The sequence below is a fragment of the Plectropomus leopardus genome, chromosome 24, assembly GCF_026936395.1.
Source record: "Plectropomus leopardus strain MGB_pleo_1.0 chromosome 24, ASM2693639v1, whole genome shotgun sequence".
NCBI classification, from domain to species: domain Eukaryota; kingdom Metazoa; phylum Chordata; class Actinopteri; order Perciformes; family Serranidae; genus Plectropomus; species Plectropomus leopardus.
This window is the reverse complement of record NC_142199.1, coordinates 3,627,762-3,648,566: the sequence shown is the minus strand read 5'-3', so window position 1 is coordinate 3,648,566 and position 20,805 is coordinate 3,627,762. Positions and strand designations below refer to the sequence as shown.

Below are 20,805 nucleotides of genomic sequence, written 5' to 3'. Positions count from 1 at the left end.
AACCACATTCCTCAAAGAGAGAAAGGCTTCACATGATGACAGATGCTCCAAAACTACACCGCGTTTTCACACAAAACACACGCAAATCCACCTTTTTTTACACAAAAAACTGGACATTTCTGCATGAAACCAAACAGAAGTTTGACTTTTATTCCTAAAACAAAAATGATTCTGTTTTTTTGTTTTTCATAGCTCAGCAGGCGGACGGAAAATGTCAGAACATGCCCTCCACAACACCTGAACCAAACAGAAAAATCCCTCTGACACATCTCTCCCTGTGGTATCCCCGGCTCCTCGCTTCACTCCTAATCCTGTGTGCACACGTGAAGCCGAGTCGCCACCGGCTGTCCTCTCGTCTCGGGGGCATGCGTCCTCACACTCACACACTTCAAATTTAAATTCCATCCATCTTCTCCTCTTTGCTCTCGGCTGTCAGCGCTCGGGAAGAGTCGTCCTGAAGGTAGCACTTATGTTGTAAATGAGGGCAAACGCCTGTCATTTTTTTGTCTCAGCAAACACAATGCCAGATTTGTGTCCTCCCGCCCACCTCAACATCAGACTCTCTTTGTGTCTCTTTGTCAGGTGAAGTCAACTGTTCCACCTGGATTCCAGGAAGGTGAGCTTCCAAACAAACAAACACATGTTTAGATCCAGGGGACGCAGATCCACGACGTGCATCTCTTTGTGAGCATTGTGCATCTTTTTATAGTCGTTTTGAGACTCTTTGTGGTCGTTTAACAGCTTTTTATACACCTCCTTGTGGTTATTTCGCATCTCTTTGTTGTCATTGTACATCTCTTTTTAATAATTGGCATCATTTTAGGTCTTTTCATAGACATTTTACGCCCCTTTGTGGTCGTTTTGTGCATCTTTGTGATCATTTCGCATCATAGTGGTTGTTTTGTGTGTCTTTGTCATCACTTTGACTCTATGTGGTCGTAGCACTTGTCTTTGTGGTCATTTTGTGTCTTTTCTTGGTCGTTTTATGTCTCTTTGCTGAGGTTTTGCCTCTCTTTGTGGACATTTGGTGTCTCTTTGTGACAGCTTTTTGCGACATCTGTCATATTTTTGCATCTCACAAGGCCAGATTTGTGTCCTCCCGCCCACCTCAATATCGGACTCTCTTTGTGTCTCTTTGTCAGGTGAAGTCAACTTTTCCACCTGGATTTCAGGAAGGTGAGCTTCCAAACAAACACAAACATGTTTAGATCCAGGGGGCTGCAATTTTAATCATCGAACTGAGGAGCTTTTTTTGGTAGAAATCTGGATTTACATCAGTTTTATTGTGCTGTGTTTAGATGCATTTCACAAGCCCTCCAACTGTATGAAAACTGAGCAAATTGGTTAGATTTCTGCATTCGGAGAATGTGAGAAACAAAAGAAAATGACCCAACTTGGCAAAAAATGTCCCACAAATTGCAAAAAAATTTAACCAAAAAAAAAAGATTTAAAGGAGTAGAATAAAAGTAAAAAATAGAGAAAATGTTCAGAAAAGATCTTTATAGTTGAAATAATTTTATATTTAAAATGATATCACAGAAAAATATATAATAAAATATACAAAATAAATAAACTTTCTTTTTTTAAATTTCATCACTTTTTCAAGGTCATTTTCTTGTTTGTTTATTTGTTTATTTGGTAAATTTCTCATAACTTTTTTCTATTTTTTTTGCTGTTTGGGCCTTTATGCACAGCTGAAATTTCTGGTTAGAAATTTTTAAGTGTTCATTTTTCAGTATTTAAACAAGTAAAAATACAATAAAGCAGTTTCGTGTAATAAATCAATGTTTTTGTGACGCTGATGGTTGAGGAGAGGCTTCTAGCTCTTTTATTATTTTGTTTACCTTATTATTATTATTATTATTATCATTATTATTATTATTATTATTATTATTATTATTATTATTATTATTATTATTATTAGCATTTTTAGTATTTTGCTTTGTTTGCAAATCGTGTGACACTGCGGGCACCTGTGGTTGTATCGGCAGGTAAAGGACCAGCATGCACCTGTGTGGGTAACTTTTTTTCTTCCCAGTGCAGGAGAGGCTACTGTAGCTGCTTTAACGAGCTCACACAGGCGAACAGTGTAAAGCTGATGAGATCTGGTGGGTTGACTCCTGAATTTTAGGGGTCACTAAAATAATATTGCAGCACCGTTTTCCAGCTCGTGAGCACACGGACTCATATTTTCTGTTTCTGTCAGCTGCCACTCTGCCGCTCACTGATTGGACACGGAGAGTTTTACAGCTTTTTGTAGCCTGAAGGAAAGTTTCGTGAAACTTCATAAAGTCAGTTGAAAAGTGAAGCCTTCAGGCTGAACTGTGAGCTGATTGATGGCAGATGTGTGAAGTTTGACAGAAACAAATATGAAGTATTGCTGGAATAAAGGTTTCACAATAAAAGCATTTTCTCTCTCACTAATAATCAACTATATTCATGTAATTTCATTAAGTAATAAGTTAATATCGTTAAGTAATATTGATCACCAGAAGGTCAAATGAACTGATTGTGTAATGTTAAATCAGATAGTCTTTCATGTGCCAAAGGGGCAATTTGGTTTGCAAACTGTAATTAACACAACCAATATACAACATACAGTAGATGAACAAACACATTAGTAAAACATACAATAAAATGTCAAAATAAAATTGCAGAGCGCTATTAAAGCATGAAGAGTCAGTCCTTATTATTAAAGTGTATGTGAGGAAAAAATGTAAAGTAAAAATAAATAAAATAAAGTAAAAATAATGAATAAAATATAACATAATGTAATATAATATAGTGGTGGAAGAAGTATTTGCATCCTTTACTTTCGTAGAAGTAAAAATATCAGTGTACAAATACTTCGACTTTGTTTTAAAGTAAAAGTCCTGCATTCAAAATCTTACTAAAGTAAAAGTAAAACTCCAAGCATGAAAATATACTAAACGTCCAAAATAAAAGTACTCATTATGCACACTGAATATGAATAAAATGTATTATATTATTTTATTAAAATTATTAATAAAATATGCAGATGGTGAAGTCAGAGCATTTTTTAAAATTTAAATTAAATTTAATTTAGTTGATTTATATCTAATTTAATTTAATTTGTTCAGTTTTATATACCACTAGCTTGAGAAGTTCACCAAGAGGTCAATAGACGTTTATTTATTTATTTATTTTTTTTATCATACATAATAATTTATTTGTTAATTACTTTTGTGTTAATAATCTGAATCTGCAAAATAAATAAAAGTTGTAAAATTAATTTAGTGGAGTAAAAATTAATATTTTGGTTCCAAAATGCAGCAAAGTGGAATAGATCTAGTAAAAAGAAGCAAAATTAATAAACTAATAAATAAATAATTACTTTCCAAAAATGAAATACTCGAATAAAGTACAAGTACTTCACAATCGGAACAATACTTGAGTTTATGTTCTTATTTATATCCCACCACTGTCAACTGCTGCAGAAAGTATTCATCAGTGGAGCTTTTACTTTGAAACGGTCATTCAGGAAGTCCCCGTCAGTTTTGGCACCGAGCTCATTTTGGACCCCGCGGAGCGTCAAGGTGCACGCAGGCTGCTCAGGTAGACAGGACGTCGGTGAAACTGTCAGTCTCAGTGATTTATTTTCCCCAAAATCTGCTGAAAGTGACCGCTGGAGATGAACTCCGCTCAGAAGCTCTGAAGGATTTTATTTATTTTTCCAAAAAATAACCAAAAATTAACTCTTCCAGGATGCGTCCACGCGACAGGTGGTCGGTGCGGACCCTGCAGACCTGCATCCTGCTGCTGTCGGCGGTCACTCACTGCAAATCTCAGCGCAGAGGTAAGCGCATGCTGCACTTTTTAGTTTTTCTATACTTATTTAGCATGTATGCATTAATTCGGCGTTACGTTTTAAAGAAAATGTTGCTGCAGAACTTTAACGCTTTGAAACCCGGGAAAATTACAAAAAAATTACCTGAAAAAACAACAAGAAGAAACAAAAACAAAACGGGAAAAACAAGGAAATTACATGAAAAATTAGACTATTTACTATTTAAATATATAATTATGATCATTACTAACATAGTTCTGTAGACTTTTTAAAAGTAATTTTCTAAATATACAAATTTCTTGAAATTTCTGAGACATTTCTGCCAAGTTGCTTATTGTTTTTCCCTCATGTTTTCCAAGAAATCAAACCACTGCGCTCTGGGTTCAGAGTTTTAAATAAATTGTAAAAGGCGTCTGAATGCAGCACAAGAAAAGTGATGTTGATCCAGGTTTCAAAGGGTTAAAATATAAGAAAATGCACATAAAAGCTGCTTTAAAACGCTGTCAAACATAATGAAGTTTGGTATATTTGGTAAGTTATTGTTGTTGTTTTTTAATTGGCTCTACAGCACAACTTATCTCTGGAAAACTCCCAAACTTTTAATTTAAATTAAAATATTGTGCCATAATAATTCTGAATAAGCTGTGTGGGATTGTTGAGTGCGAGCAGGCTGTGTGCCCACACATGATCTGAAAGCGCGTCTTTTCGGGCTGGAATGAGCTTGTGGTCGATGTGAATGTCTGGACTTGTCTATAGAGAATTATGAACGGCTCTCAGCATCTCCTCGACTGTACTTCACCGTCTGCAGCTTTTGTTTGGTTTGCAGAAAGCTGAAGGACGGAGCCGGTGCATTTATCAGATCGTGCACTGACCTGTTTCTTCTTCGCTGGCACAAATCACGTCGTGGTTATATTTGTAATTTGCTGACTTTGCTTTTATTGTATTGTGGTTGTATTTTCCTGCTGCTGTCTGCTGGCAGAGCTTCAGGTTTCCACATTAAGCTTGTTTGATTTTGTGCCATTTTGCACATGGACGAGATTATGAGACAATGGGCCCCCGGGCACAGACATCAGGAGGCCCCCACACCCTCCCACACCTGTCTGCAAAATAAGAGACAAAAATACACGACGCACATGTCTTTGTGATCGTTTTGCATCTTTTTGTAGTCGTTTTGAGTCTCTTTCTGGTCGTTTAACAACTTTTGTACCTCTTTTTTGTCATTATACATCTCCTTGTGGTTATTTCGCATCTCTTTGTTGTCATTGTACGTCTCTTTGTAATAATTGGCATCATTTTAGGTCTTTTCATAGACATTTTATGCCCCTTTGTGGTTGTTTTGCGCGTCTTTGTGATCATTTTGCATCACAGTGGTTGTTTTGTATGTGTTTGTCATCATTTTGACTCTGTGGTCGTAGCACTTGTCTTTGTGGTCATACTGTGTCTTTTCTTGGTCATTTTATGTCTCTTTGCTGAGATTTTGCCTCTTTGTGGACATTTGGTGTCTCTCAGTGACAGCTTTTTGCATCTTTGTTGTTTATTATCCGACATCTGTCATATTTTTGCATCTCTTTCGGTTCTTTTCTTGTGTCTCTGTAGTACTTTTGTCTCTCTTTGTGGACTTTATATGAGTTTGAGGACATTTTACATCTATTTGGCATCTCTTTGTGGACCTAGTGGGTGTCTTTGTGGTCAATATATGTCTATTTGTGATTGTTCGGTTCCTCTTTGTGTCTTTGAGGTCATTAATTTGTGGTTGTTTGGCGACCTCGTGTGTTTGTTTTTGTGCGTCTCTTCGGTTTATAGGCATCTCTGAGTCATCTTTTCTCTGGTCATAATATGTCTCGTGTGACCTTTTTTCTTGTTGTATACGTCTCCTTGCAGTTGTTTTAGGTCTCTGAGGTAATTTTACATCTTTGTCTAATCACTTTGCATCTCTTTGTGGGCATTTGTCATTTCCTTGTGGTTGTTAATTGTGTCTTTGTTGTTCTTTTGCATCAATTTTTCGGGTCTTTTCGTGCCACTCTGTAGTCATTTTGTGTCTCTTTGTAGTCATTTGTTCAACTTTCGGGCTCCCTCGTCAGTGATCGGTCGCTGATTTGTCCGTGCAGGTGAGGGATTTTACCTGTGGAGGTGCTTTTCAGTGTGTAGTAGTGCAGAACAGCACAGTGTGTAGAGTGTGTGTGTGCTGCGGTGTGTGTAAAAGGTGGTGATTTGCGGTTTGTTCAGATTTTCCCTACTTCAGGGCTCGTCAGTCCCTCCCAGAGTAACACACACTTCGCCTTCCTTCATCGCCTAATTTTACTTCTTCACGCCTCCTCCACACACACACACACACACACACACACACACACACACACACACTACACAAAGCACATTGTGCTGACATTCAGGCATGCCCACACATTCATGTAGAGACATAGTTTATGCAGAAACGCTCCAGCAAACTTTACACAGGAATTCAGACTTGTGCATTGTGTAAACTTGGAGTTTTGTGCGTTTTTTGCTTTTTTTTATGCAACTCCACAATGTTTTCTGACATATTTGCAGTGCAGAAGAAGAAACTTTTTCTGCATCAATCTTCAACATATATAAATCAGATTTTCGTGTCAGTCTGAGAGATTTTGCAAAGAGATATCCAGCAGAGGAATAGGAGTTTTGCGCATTGATATTGTTTTGAAAATGGAGCAAGCAGTCGTCACTTAGTATAAATGCAGCTGGATTGAAAGGATTTCTGGGAAATGTAGGAAATGAATAACTGAAGTAGTAGAGCATAAATTAGGTTGTGGCAAAGTCACTCCACCAAATAAGGGAATTGCAAAACTCCTGTCAAACACTGAGCATCATTAACCGATAATTTACTGTCTAATGTTTTCTTTCTCTATGTTGAGCAGATATAACGCCTCTCAGATTTACCGTGTTTGCATAACATGTAACACAAGTATGCTGTAACACAAGCAGCACACGTCTCCCCTGGGTGGTCCCTGATATATGAGGCTATATTTTATCAAAGCAGACAACAAATGGGGATAAAACCCGCGCACAAAATTAGTAGCTGTTCACAGGACTGCGTGGTAAATATTCAGGATGTAAAGTTAATATAATACAGGGGATAATTACAGCAGAGGGAAAATGTCAAACTGTTTATTTCTTGTTTTATTCCCTGGATGCACAGCTGGTTCAGCCTGTCTCAACACATTGTGGGAATTTCACTTCACTGATTCCAATAATTTTGGGATGCTGTTTAACCCCTTGAAACTTTGAGCAAATTGGCTTCATTTCTTTCAAAATCATGGTAAAAAAATAAGGAGCAACTCAATAAGAAATCAGCCCCGAATTATTAAGAAAATTGTTAAAAACAAAAAAAAAGAAAGAAAAGAAATGTACCTGAAAATTAAAATAACAAACGGAGCAAAAATGAGGAACTGACTGGTAAAAGTGCTTAAAAATATATATAATATAAAGTCATCCAACAGCAAAGAAAATGATTTCTAACAAAATATTAAAAAGATACTAAGGATAGAAATGCAGATTTTAATTTTTATAAATAAAACAAAAACAAGAAATCTACCTGAAAATTGGCAAAAAAAAAACCCCAACAAAAAACACAACAACAAACAGAGCAAACACAAGGAACTGACCTGAAAAAAGTGCTTAAAATGTAAAATAATTTAAAAGATATAATCATGTTAATTGGAAATAAAGTTTTCTGGACATTTTTCCTAGCTTAAAAAATATATATTTTTTAAGATTATTATTATTATTATATAAAAAACAAACAAACCAAAAAACAGCAGAACAGTAGTGAATTTACAGGGACAGTCACAGTAAAAAAGAGGGGAAACAGCAATGAAAATAATTTCTGACAAAATATTTAAAAAAAAATAGAAATGTAGATTTATTTTTTATAAATAAACCTAAAAACAAAAACAAGAAATAAACCTGAAAATTGGCAAAAAAAAAAAAAAACAGAATAAAAAAACACAACAACAAACAGCAACAAAAACAACTAGCAACAATATTTTAATTTAGAAAAAACAACTGCTGATTTAAATTGTAATAACTTGAATATTCTAGTGTGTGAAGGCATTTTATAGACTAAAAAATAACGCCACATTTCCTGCTTGGCAGAGGGTTTTCTTTACTAAAATCTGTTTTCACAAGCCGGATCAACTTTAAATCTGTCTCATTAGCTCAGCTGACGGCAGCTAAACAGAAGTTTATTTCCATAAAAACAAAGCAGATTAATACTTTAAGTCGATGTGCTGTCCTTGAATGTGATTAATGGAAGCAGACTGTGGTTTCTTTGCTAATTACGGTGTAAATCTTAAGCCGTGATGAAGACTCAGTTTTTGGGTTTGGGAAACACGTCTGGCTCAGCTGCATCAGATACGATCTGACACTTTCAGTGACGTCAAACCCACCAAACCTCTGCACTGTAACTAAAGACTTGTTGCACTTCTAAAGAAAAAAAAACAAAACAAAGATTTGAAAAAGAGCGTGGCTTAATTTCTCTCCGGGGAAACAATAAAATCTCCTCTGACTCTTATCTAAACTGTCCTTATCTCGTCTTATCGTTGCTTATTTTGACTTCTGCCTCGACGTATCTTGATTTATGTTACCTTAACATGCTTTAAATTTCCTTTACTTAGATCTTACTATAGCTTTTTATCTTATCTTGAACTTTTTGACTTGAAACCACCATGAGGCACGGCCCCAAAACACTTTACAAAAGATTAAATCATAATTAAATCATATTAAAAACAGCAATGTTCAAGGAAATGTGACTAATAATTAAAATTAGAATAATAAAATCATATTAAAAAAGCAATGTTTTAAAGGAAATGTGTAAAAGTGACTAATAATTATAATTAAAATAATAAAATCATATTGAAAACATCAACATTAAAGGACGTTTGAATATAAAACACAATAAAAATAAAAAATAGATAAAGATAAAGTATGAAAACATAAATATTAAGTAACTAAATAAACAAACAGTCCCCCCTGTAAACTGCTGTTGATTGTCAAACCCCATTTTCATCCCTGTAATTTGTGAAAATCATGTTTTTATACATTATTTTAAACTGATTTTTGGTTGAATGTTGTTTTAGCCGACATTAAAACAAAACCTTTTCCTGATGGTGACTTTTGAAATTAAATTTTTAGCGTTAAATTTGCAACCCCTGTCTCAGTCACCGAACATTTTTTAAGTATTTCCTGGCTGTAGGTTAATATATTTATTTAAACTGTAGATATTTTCACTGTAACTAAAACTTCTCTCCACTGCACCTTTTGCACAAACATTTTGTGTATTTATATTCTATTTTTTCATTTTATATTTTTAAAATCTCTCTTTATTTTTATCTTATGTCTTATACTATTTAAATTCATTATTTTATTCTTCCTTTATGTTAACTGTTTTGCACCAGAACAACTAAAATACCTCATATATGTAAATGTACTTGGCAATAAAACCGGATTCTGGTTCCGATCTGTAAATTTGAATAATTTTGACTATGATAATAATGAGTTAGTGTGATCCAGATATCCAACATTGTGAATAATCCGCATCGCTCTTCTTTTAGAAAGTTTACATATTCTGATGCATTTTGCTGTTGAAGTGTGTCGTGTTTCTCGTCGTGTGATGGACGGACGCTGACGCCTCTCGTGCGTCGCTCTTTGAGATCACAGGTCTTAAATTGCGGGTCCGGAGTTTGGGTGGTGGTGAAATGAATGGGAACTGGACTTTACACTTCTGTCACCGCGACATCATCAAAGAGCTTTTTAGTGGACAGGAAGTAGGCGTTTTGTTTGTTTCCAGCCCTGTCGTTACTGAAACAGGAGCATGATGATTTTCTCTTGTTTGGACTCCACGTTTATTTTCCACCGAACTGCTGCTTTCTGTTTGTGTCCGTTCATACAGTAGCAATCCAAAAAATATTGACCATGTCCAAAGAGTACCACTTAAGTTAGGGGCAGTTATTTAGGTTTTTGGGGTTTGTTTTATGGACTTCTAAATACAACACAATAGTAAGAGACATCTTTTGAGCTTTAATATGAATAAATGTGTATGTTTGAGAACTGAATAGCTCTGTGACGCTGCAGCGAAGCTGCTCCTTACTGTGTTATATCTTTATTATTTACAAAGTTTAAAATGAAAAACCTTTTTTTTATCTCTTGGCCCTTCAAGTGAATTTATGTGTGCTTTTAAGAGGCTTTATTATATATATTACCTGAGAGACCTGTGTTTATTTTAGTCGTCAGTTCTTTGTTTGTGTTTGTTTTGCTCAGCTCACATTAGATGAAAAACGAGTGAAATGAGACTTTCACAGCCCTGAAATGCAGCGAGTGCTCAGAAATCCTCTTTAAATGACATAAACAGTTCTGCTGTTGTTTGTCTGGTGTTGTCTGACGCAGAGGCCCTAAAAAAGCCTTTCTGCCATTGACTTACACTGTGAGAGAGACGTCTGTAAATCAGTGAAAAAATCAGTGAGTCCGAATTTGGAAAATCTAGAATCAGTATAGTGAATTTTACAGTCTGTCCAGTATTATAAAAACACATCAGGACACTCAAGTGCATCGATATCTTTTTTATTTCCCTCAGAAAAAGTACAAAAGCAGCGTAAAAACGTATAATACTGAATACTCGTACTACAGAATTGGACTAAATATGGTAACTCCTGAAAGAAGTAAACAAACAAACAGCCGAGAATACGTTGTTGTGTCCTCAGGTCGAGCCATAACACACACTTTATTTTCCACGTTCGCCATCGCCGTTAACTCCCGTTTTTATCACCAATTACATCTTTTATCCGGCGTGCATCTCACACTGGTCACGCAGTAACAACTGAAACATGAAAGCTGTTTTAAAAGCGTGTGTGAGTAAAGACACGTCCCCGCAGACGCCTTTAAAGGCCTCGTGACGGCAGCTGAGGGTGTTTTCTACCTGCTGCCGGCGGAAGTGTTCAGGTGTGTGTGTGACCTCGTGCTGAGGGGCGAGAGGATGTTTTGCTTTCCGTCTTCCATCTTTCTATACAATCTGTCGTCTAAAGTGGACGGTGACGCCGCTCTGTGTTACTGGGGGCGTTGTTTTCCCAGCTGCAGAGCTGGTGGCTCTCAGGTGGTGATGCTGGTGATAATGGAAGCTGTGGTTTGTGTCTCCCGGCTGCTTCGCTCTTTAAGATAAAATCAGAAAGTTAACCACAAATCGCGTGTAAGGTTTAGGGAGACTCAACACGGCCTGCTGGGGGGACACTTTTGGAAAATGACAGGCGGCCAGGGGACAGCAGCCCCATACGTGTTTCTAGGATTGTAGGACATTTAGTTGCTTTTAGGACATTTCTAGGATGAAAGGATATTTATCTGATTTTCAGACATTGTTGGATTTAAGGATGTTTCTAGGATTTTGGAGTTTTATAGGATTTTGCGACATTTGTAGGATTTTAGGACATTTTTCAGATTTCAGGACATTTCTTTGATAATTGGACATTTCGAGAATTTTAGGACATTTCTAGGATTTTAGATATATCTTGGACTTTGCGAATTTTAGGACATTTTTCAGATTTTAGGACATTTCTTTGATGTGAGGAAGTTTGGAGGATTTTAAGATGTTTTTCAGATTTTAGGACATTTGTTGGACTTCAGGACATTTCTTTGATTTGAGGACATTCTTAGGATTTTAGGATGTTTGTAGGATTTCAGGACGTTTGTCATATTTGAGGACGTTTAGTATTTCAGGACATTTCTCTGTTATTTGCAGACACTGTTGGATTTTAGGATGCTTGTGTAATATTAGGACATTTCTAGGATTTTAGGATATTTTTAGGATTTTAAGACTTAAAGGGGCCTAGCTAAGACAAGTGTTGGATGATGCAGGGGATCCTCCAGTGGCATTTTTGTCGTGTGTGATAAGCAAGCTCTGTTTTGATGCTGCTTTATGCACTCTGGCACCTTATGTGTACTAAAAGTACAAACTCAATCCCCAGTGTGAATCACTTTATTTTTATTGTGAATTAGAAAATGCTTAGGCACCTGTCAGGGTCAGATTTGGGGATTTGGGTGCCAGCTTTGGCCTTTAGGCCGTAGTTTTGGTATCACTGGTGTAAGATGAAGGGTTAATTTAAGCCTGGTTTCTAAATGCCTCTGTGTGGCGCTTTGGATTTGTGCCGCTTGTATCCCAAAGAACACAAGTTTGGTTGCCAGCAGCTGAGGTGCCCTTAAGCAAGACATTTAATTTCAGCCTTTTTGTACAATGACATCAGCTGAAATCCCGGAAACAAAATGCAGAATTATTGTTTTCCCTGATTGTAATAACTCCTTTGGTGATGACACAATGATCAGGCGAGTCTGGGCAGCACTCTGTTGTTCTTAAAGGGATCATTTTGCCGATTTTCAGCCGGCTTTGCATCATAACAGTGTGGTAGTGCGTGTCAGTGACTTTGGTAAACTTCCCTTTATGAAACCGTCGCCCGAATCTCCCTGCTCATCTCTCAGCTCAAATCTGCATTTTCATATGCCGAGTACAGAGTAAAGAAGTAGATCGAGAAAAAGACCTGCACCACTCTCTCTCTGTCTCTCTCTGACCAAATTTATATTAAACTAAATAACGTAGCAGCGCCAATCAAATATAACCAAGATTCTGTTCCAGGGTTGCATATTTATCACCTTAAATGTTTTCAGAAACACATTCAGCATCGAGGTAGTTACCTCTTGAGCAAAAGCAAATGTCCTTTTTATTCTGTCTTTCTCTGGTAATGTATCAACAATTTCAAGTATTTGTGTCTTTCTACTGCAGGGACATCCTGGTTTAATAAAAATACCACATTTCCAGCTGTGAAATACTTCTTTAGTTGCCAGTCAGATGGCTTCATATTTAATGTAGTGCCTTATATTTAAACAAGTTGCTGCTTTTGCAAAAAAATAAATCAAATTCCTCCCTGTGCAAAGACAAAGACAACTTTTTTAGTCAAGAAGGAATAAAAAACAGTCTGAGAATATGATGAATTCATAATTTTTACTGTTTAAAACTTGAGTAAGAGTAACATTTCTTTGATTTAGTTTACTTTTTTGCACTTTATTAGATTTTTAAGAAAGTTAAACAATTCTTGGCTGTATAAATGTACAAATATGCACAAGACAAAATAAAAAATGTGAAAATTAAATAAATGTTTAAGAAATAAGTAGATTAATATAAAAATAAATACATTAAAATCAATTTAAATATATAAATAAATTAAAAATGTTCCTCAACGACAGCCCTCCACACAGTCAACATAAAGTAAAGGATACAATTAGTTAATTACCTGAAATGCAAGAAACAAACTAAAGGTGAAGTTTTTTTACTCTTGATTGTTTTCAATCATTAAAAAAAATTGAACGCAGGTTTGTGCAGGATAAAACACAGACTCTAAACATGAATTTAAACTTCAGCCTGAAGCTAGTTTTATATAAAAGGCCTTAAGTGTCCTCGTTGCACTTGAATGCACACGCCATGATAGCTCTGGCTGCACCCAGCCCTCACAAACAGAAGCTTTCTCTTCACAATAATCTCCGTCTCTATTTACCGCCTAACTCATTTCTCAGGAAAAAATTTTCTGGCTGTGAATATTTTTGCAGTGAGACCTTTCTGTGTGCGTGCGGCTCTTCACGCTGACCTGCCCTCAGCCCGACCACCGCTGACTCATCCATTGTCATCTTTTCCATGTTTTGCACATCACATCAGCCTTTTAATCATTCCCACCACACAGTGCCCGTATCATTCAGAGCCGCTTCGGCCAGCTGCCAAAACAGAGGCCACGAACCTCTTAAAGACTGATTCACGCTGATATTAATCAGCCAAGAAGTGACGCTCGCTCAGGCTGCTCCTCACTCACCACGCTGCTGTCGGCCGTGCAGAGATTAACGACTGACTTCCACTTGTGCAGGAGCTTGTTTGTTGCCGCTGCGTTCCTGTTTCAGGTCACGTCAGGGATGAAAGGGAAGGTGATGAGAGCGTTACTCTTTAAAGAGAGGCAGGGCATTATTAGTTATGTGTGATAAAACGCCTGTTTTGGGGCGCTGCTTCCCCGGGAGGAGAGCAGGCGGCAGGTCAGGAGATGGCGGCCGTAGCCCCTCGAATTTGGCCAGGAAACCTCCTCAGCACTGGGGGTCACAGCGGGCTGGTGGCTGGACTCCTGTGACAGCAGCAACAGGAAGTTTGCTGATCCAGCAGGGAGTCGAGGCCGAAACATGAACTGAGAATGAGACTTTTGCTCCGGTTAGAAGGCCAAACTCTGAAATGCTTTGCTGACACTTTTTTTTATTTCGTTACTGTCTTTTTTAGATAATTTTTTGATAAATTTTCCTTTTTTGGGTTGCTTTGCAGGATAGTCAGTTATTTCTAAAACAGCCATTGAATCAGACTTTCAACACCTGAAGCGACGCACATCTGCATTCGTCGAACAGTGAATATGAATGTGAAAGAAAAGGCTAAAGTCTCCTGTGAGGGGATAGATTTTCTTAAAAAAGGGATGTGTAGAAGTCTAGTTTTCTCTCAGACCACTTAAAGTGTCTTTATGGGCCACAGATAAATAACTGTGATTTCAGTGGACGGTTTCCTGTGTGTCGCTGCCTCTTGTTTCTGTTTAAAAACACTGCAACAATAAAACATTATACATTTTTCAGAATAAAAGAAGCAAGACAAGCTGTCGGGTTAAATGTGGGAGTTGTTTGCAGGTAGTCTGACATCCTTAGTGAAAACACATGGCACTCGAACTTGTCTTTTTTTTTTGCATCCACACACTCTGCTGCACAATATTTAGCAGCCGGACCAGCGATTCGCTGGAGGGAGTGACGTGTGAAATGAAGCACGTCATTCTTTTCACATGAGGCCGAGTGTCAGAATTATGGAGGAATGCTGGAGGTCACAATTCAGTCTGAAGCGTCTTTAATTTTCTGTGTTGACGTCATGTTTTAGATAAAAGTTGAGCGGTCGACTTTCTCATAAAGCTGCTCCGGATGAGTCTGTGATTGTGACATTTTGTGGGGATCAGCGAGGTTATGAACAGTACTTGCCCTCGAGTACAGTATTTGAGCTGCAGGAATTTAGACTCACCTGCAGCGGCCTCGAGACCTTTGCACACAGCTCCTCATGCTGCAAAAATGCACCTCTGACAGGTGAGATAGACAGAAAAACATCGAGGATCCAGTTAAGTTTTTGCCAACTTTGACCTTTTAATGACTTTAAAAGCTCCATAATTGCTGTGAGATTTCGTCTGTCAGTCATCAGTAGACTGTCTGGTTTTATTTTCTCTCATTCAGAAGAAGCCACCACTCGTATACCTCCCATTATTCCTCACAACAAACGTCCTCATTCAGATTGAGATCCTCCACACAAGGAGTCGACTGTTTTGTCTCCGAGCTCCCGTGTAGCTTAATGAATCGTGCATTGAGACGCGATAAGGGGACTGTCTCACACCCTCGAGTCTGAAAATGTCCTGCTTTTGTCCGTGCCAAAAACCCACTTCAACATACCGCAGGGTGTGAGGATCGAGCGGAGGAGGGAGGAGTGTCATGGGTGTTGATTTCTGCCAAGCATCTGCCAAGATGCCCCGCGGGGAACTTTTTGCTTCTTTGCTTTGAAGAATTCGAGTTATTTGATAACCTGAGAGACACAGATAGAGATCAGTGAGGACTGCCCGAGATTTACTGTCATGATGCATTTCCAGGTTTGTAAACTTGTGAGATTTAAAGTAAATTAAACAAGTATTGTTGCAGATTTGATGCAGAGACTCTTTGGTGCTCTGGGCTTTAAACAACAGGTGGCAGCATTTCATTTTTATGTTTTTGGCATTTGAGCTGCTCTGAAGATGTCTTATATCCACTGTGTGTGTGTGTGTGTGTGTGTGTGTGTGTGTGTGTGTGTGTGTGTGTGTGTGTGTGTGTGTGTGTGTGTGTGTGTGTGTGTGTGTGTGTGTTTTGCAGTACACTTCAGAAGGAGAGAAAACTGTTGGCACATATAGGACTGCATAGACAGAGCATGAACACAAAAACAAAAGGGGGATTTGTTTTTGGCAGGCTTTATGTGTTTGCTTTAGTAAAACTTTAATTTTTGTGCTATGGTCCAACATAAAAATGCATCACCTGTGCAGTCAGAACTGGATTAAGGCTCATCAGGTTTTTTTTGATAATTTTACGCTGTTTTTTTCACTAAGCGTCTACAACTTGTGTTTCTAGCTGTTAGAAAACATGTTTAACTTCAGCTCATAGTTCACAACTCCCTTTTGCAATGAGCACAGGTCAGAAGGCGCCTTTTGTAAAACAGATTGAAGAGTTAATATTAGGAAAACGCATTTGGCTCCCCAAAGCATTATTTTTTTTTCAAGTTTTAGGTGCAAGTTTTTTCAAGTAGATGTGACCCCTGCAGCCTCTGTGCTGCTGCCATCTGCTGGTTACAGTGAGGACATGAATGAATAATCACATGGCCAAAAGTATATGGACACCCAAACACCCATTTTTAAGTTGTCAAACATCTCATTTCACGGCATTCCACCAGTCAAGTTTTTCAATACCAAACAGAGAAAATCATCTCTTTTTGGACTTTGTATTTGACGTATTGAAACCGGAATTAATCCTGAAGTTTTTTCCTCAAATTTTCCCTCAAGTATTGATAAATCTTCTCTTATTTTCGCTATCAGACTCTAACATTATTACCCTTATATTTAATTTCTGCAGTTTTGGCTTTGTTTTAGGGTTAATTTTGGCTATATCTCTGACTATTTCATGTCATTTTAGGATCACAGTATTTTAATTCTGCAGGATGCAGGCTCTTGAGTAATAATACTGACCATAAAGTACTAGAAAACGTGAGCTCACAGTCTAATTACTGAGCTCCGGAGCATGTGTGCTTCCTCAGCAGTGTGTTGTGGTTAAAGAACATACATCTGAGCGTGTGAACTGTTGTGTGAGTGTGGGAAACACACAGAAACATGATATACCAATTAAACCGAGACGGTGAAGCTGCCGGGCCTGAGAAAACACCAGCAGACGCATTTGCTCCTACGAGACAAAAGACTGTAGATGAGAGGACGAATATGTCGCAGTAAAAGGGACAAAGTTAAGACGACTGAGAAGTCTTATCCTCAGCTGGCTTATTAGCAGTCCTACTTTCGTCCCTTACGCTTAACGTACATACGGTGCCAGAGTGCATAAAACAGCATCAGAATAGAGCTTGCTTATCAAAATGCATCCACTGCCACACCTGACAGAAGTCCTAGCTAACCCGAAAATACTAGAAATGTATTCAAATCCTAGAAGTTTCCTAAAATCCTAGAAATGTGTTAAAATCAAAAATATGTCCTAAAATCCTTAAAATCCCTTAACAGCCTTGAAAAGTCTTAAAATCCTAGAAATTTCTTAAATGTCCTTAAATCCTCAAAACATCCTAAAATCCTAAAATCATCCTAAAATACTGGAAATGTGCTAAAATACTAGAAATCCTAGAAAAGTCCTAAAATCCTAGAAATGGCCTAAAAACCTAGAGACACCGTAAAACCCTAGAAACGTTCTTTAATCCAAGAAATACCCTAAAATACAAGAAGTGTCCTAAAATCCTAAAAACGTTCTCAAATTTAAGGATTGCCCTTAAATGCTGGAAACATCCAAAAATACTTGAAATGTCTTAAAGTTGTAGAAATGTCCTACAATACTTGAAGTTTCCTAAAATCCTAAAAGCGTGCTTAAATCCTAGAATTGTCCTGAAATACTAGAAACTGTCTAAAATACTTGAAATGCCCTTAAATCCTAGAAACATGTACGGGGCTGCAATGACTGGCCCCTGGACTCGTGCCATTTTGCTAAAGTGGCCCTTAGCAGAGCAAGTTGAGTGTCCCCGTGTCCCTGTGTCCCCGTGTCCCCGTGCTGCACTGCAGACGGAGTCTTTCATGTCGTAACAAAGAGGTTAAATGAGGCAAAGGACGAGAAAAAACTGCTGATAAATGGCTGTAAAAGTATGTTAACCTTTAAGTTGGTGGTCTGTGCAATTACTGTCTGCGTGCAGCTCGTTGTAAAGATGAAAATGCAACTGTGTGATTATATCCTGGAGACAGGAATGAAATGTATGCACGTCCTCCTCCCGGTGTCAGACAGGGACTTTAATCCCAAATATGGAGATTTTTAATCAATTAAAACACGCCAGCCTTAAAAAGAGTTCTTCAGACTGACTGCAGAGTGAGTTTTCTGCAGGACTAAAAACACTCAAGTCCCCTGACAGTCTTACAATGCTGGAAAAATATGGTTGTCATGGTGATTAGTTGAGGTTTTGGGGATTTGGACGCTCTGGTAATTTAGCACAGCTGCAACTTTACTCTCCCTCTTTCTTTATACTCTTTTTTCTTTCATTCATGCTGTCTGTCCTGCATGGCCATATGTTTGTGGACACTTTTGTGCACCTGTCAGATAAGAAGTCATAATTTTATTTATGTATTTATTCATCATAAAGGCAGCTCCTGGTGATTTACACCACTGTGTTGGAGGAAGGTCCTAACAGGAGTAACAGGCGAATCAGCTTTACCATTGACATATTTTCTTCTTAAATAAGTATTGTTCGGTGGATTAAATTTATGCCAATATCAAGAATGGTTCGTATGGATTTTGAAGAGTATCCAATAAATATATGAAAAAGTACGCAAACTGTTAATTATTACAACTAAACTAAACTTTACCAGAAATATTGCAAGAAATTCTTAAAAATTGCAAGAAAAATTCCTGAAAATTAGCAAAAAAGAAAAGTCAAAAACAAGGAAATGATCTGAAAAAGTGGTCAAATAATACATAAACATATTTCTAGAACATAATTTTGAATACATAATTATGATAGATATATATAATAATTTACATTTTTACCTTTTTTGATAATTTTCTGATAATGTTCTCTATCTATATTTTTTTACGTCATTTTCGCATCACTTTTTACTTTACTTTTTACTTTCTTACCAAATTGCTTATTTCCTTTTTTCCAAATTTTCAAAATAAATTTAAATGAATTTGCACATGTTTAAGGTTAGTGAAAGAAGACTGATGTCATTTTATTTTGGTAACATTTCACTTAAGGGTTAAAGGAACTCATTTCATAAGGGTTAAAGAAACTTTTTTAAATGTCATCTCTCTTGGCGCAAAGTAGAAGTTTTCAGAAAATAACAATTTTTTAAAAGTAGCAGAAATATCCTGAGGGCTTCCTACAAAAATAAAATGTTTAGAAGCAGACACACAGTGGCAGAAACTTAAAAAATGCAAAAAACGTCACAAACTGATGTTATGTAAATGTTTCAGGAGGAAACAGACACCAGATTCCCGCTGGAGCTTTAATGTGCAGCTGTAGCGCTGGCATGGGTGTCGCTGCATGCATATGTATGTTTGCATAATACTCCAAATGGGAAGCACCAGGTGCCTTCATCAACGGGCGTTCACTGACGCGCTGGAGCCGAATGCCGCCGCGTGTTTACCTGCCCGACTCGTGGCCCTGTGCAGGTCACAGCAGCTGACAGCTGACGGGGATGAAAAGTGTTGGAAAACACACAGGGAGGGTGAACACGTCTGTGGGAGAGTCTGCAGGCGTTTGTGGTGATGGAGTGACGGGAAGATCTTTTTGAGAAAAATGTGTTTTACTTGAGATATCTTGATGTTTGGCTTGTTTTTTCTCTCTGAAGTCATCAGATAAACATTTTTTTTAAGTCAAAAGTATACGAATTTGTGAAAGGAAACGTCATAAACTACTGATTTCTTGTGCTTTTGATTTATGTTTTTATTTTTTTTGTTACCTAAAGAGAGAGATCTCATGCAACAATCAGTTGGGTAAAAAAAGGAAAACAAACTAGACAGGAAGTCTGTTTTCCCCCAAACACACTATCTGGAATTACTTTTGGTAATTACTGCAAGATTGAGACATATGAGCTTCTTTTGTTATTTGAGTTTCTGGTGTACAGTTCTATTTTTATGCTTTGTTTTTGCACAAAAATGCAGCTTTTCATCTTTGTTATTAGACTTCGTTTGCATTTTTTAAAAAGTAGAGCAGAGGATCATTTTCAGCTGGATTCTGTGCACCAGTTTTGTTGCAGATTTTGTCCCCTTTGCATCCAAAAGTTGCATTTTTGGGGTTTTTTTTGCAGTAAGAACACACTGTTCTTTATGTGCTTACAATAGTTATTGATAACCATAAGGGATGTGAAAAAAATCCTTTGCACTACTCTTTTACAGTATTTGTTGAAATGTGATGGAGGGTTTGGTAAATCGATGTAGGCCACATCATAAATCCCTTTTGCTTGACTTTAAAAACACAGATTTTAAATGTTATCAATTGATCGAATAGACATTATGAGTCATTATCAGCCTCATAGATATGTGTTAGAGGGGCCTTATTCAATTACTATAAGGTTCAGAGGGCTTTGATCAGCCAATTATATGCCCATCTATACCGTACCGAATCACGCTAATCAATCTGTGCCAAATTTTGGTACTGAGAGCGACAACAGCTGTGCCGCAGCTGAAGCCTGGAAGCTGGCCGCGCAGCTCTGAGGTCAACAAAAGCCATCGACTTTTCAACGAGCCAAAACTATCGCTGCAGTGTTGACACTGACAGAAGATTAGTGCTATAGAAATAGAAAATAGCAGAACAGCAGACTTGCTGTTTAGTTTACGATGTCATCCCCGCAGATTGATCAAAACTGAAATTTTTGTTATTACAGACAGACTTAAGTACCAAAGAATACCCAACTCTTGTTATCAGCTGCCATTGGCAGTTTTGTCAAGTTTCACTTTGGTATGTTTAAATGCAAAGACTTTGTGGTTAGACAAAAAAAAAGGGAGATCGCGTTTTTTCTTTAAATACTTTTACGATTGTGACGCAACATAACGTAAAGAACTTACACAAGTCAACTTAATAACTTAACCCTGACTTTCAGTTTCACACAGGACACAAACGCTGGTCTTCTGGGCCAAAGTCCTGTGTCTGTTTGACCTGTTGA

At 37.5% G+C, this 20,805-nt stretch overlaps 1 protein-coding gene across 3 annotated transcripts in view; it reads left to right on the top strand.

Moving 5' to 3' along the window:
• Positions 1-219: 219 nt before the first annotated feature.
• The window catches only part of LOC121966387 (uncharacterized), a 64,550-nt gene continuing 43,964 nt past the window's right edge, over positions 220-20,805 (top strand). The window contains exons 1-4 of one of the 3 annotated variants that reach the window (XM_088074746.1): positions 220-460; positions 583-616; positions 1,143-1,176; positions 3,726-3,817. In XM_088074746.1, the coding sequence (XP_087930872.1) occupies positions 3,727-3,817 (91 nt within the window). In that variant the 5' untranslated portion in view covers positions 220-460; positions 583-616; positions 1,143-1,176; position 3,726. Of the gene's footprint in view, positions 461-582; positions 685-1,142; positions 1,177-3,534; positions 3,577-3,725; positions 3,818-20,805 lie in introns of those variants that run through there. The other 2 variants (XM_088074747.1, XM_088074748.1) reach the window with 2 other exon arrangements.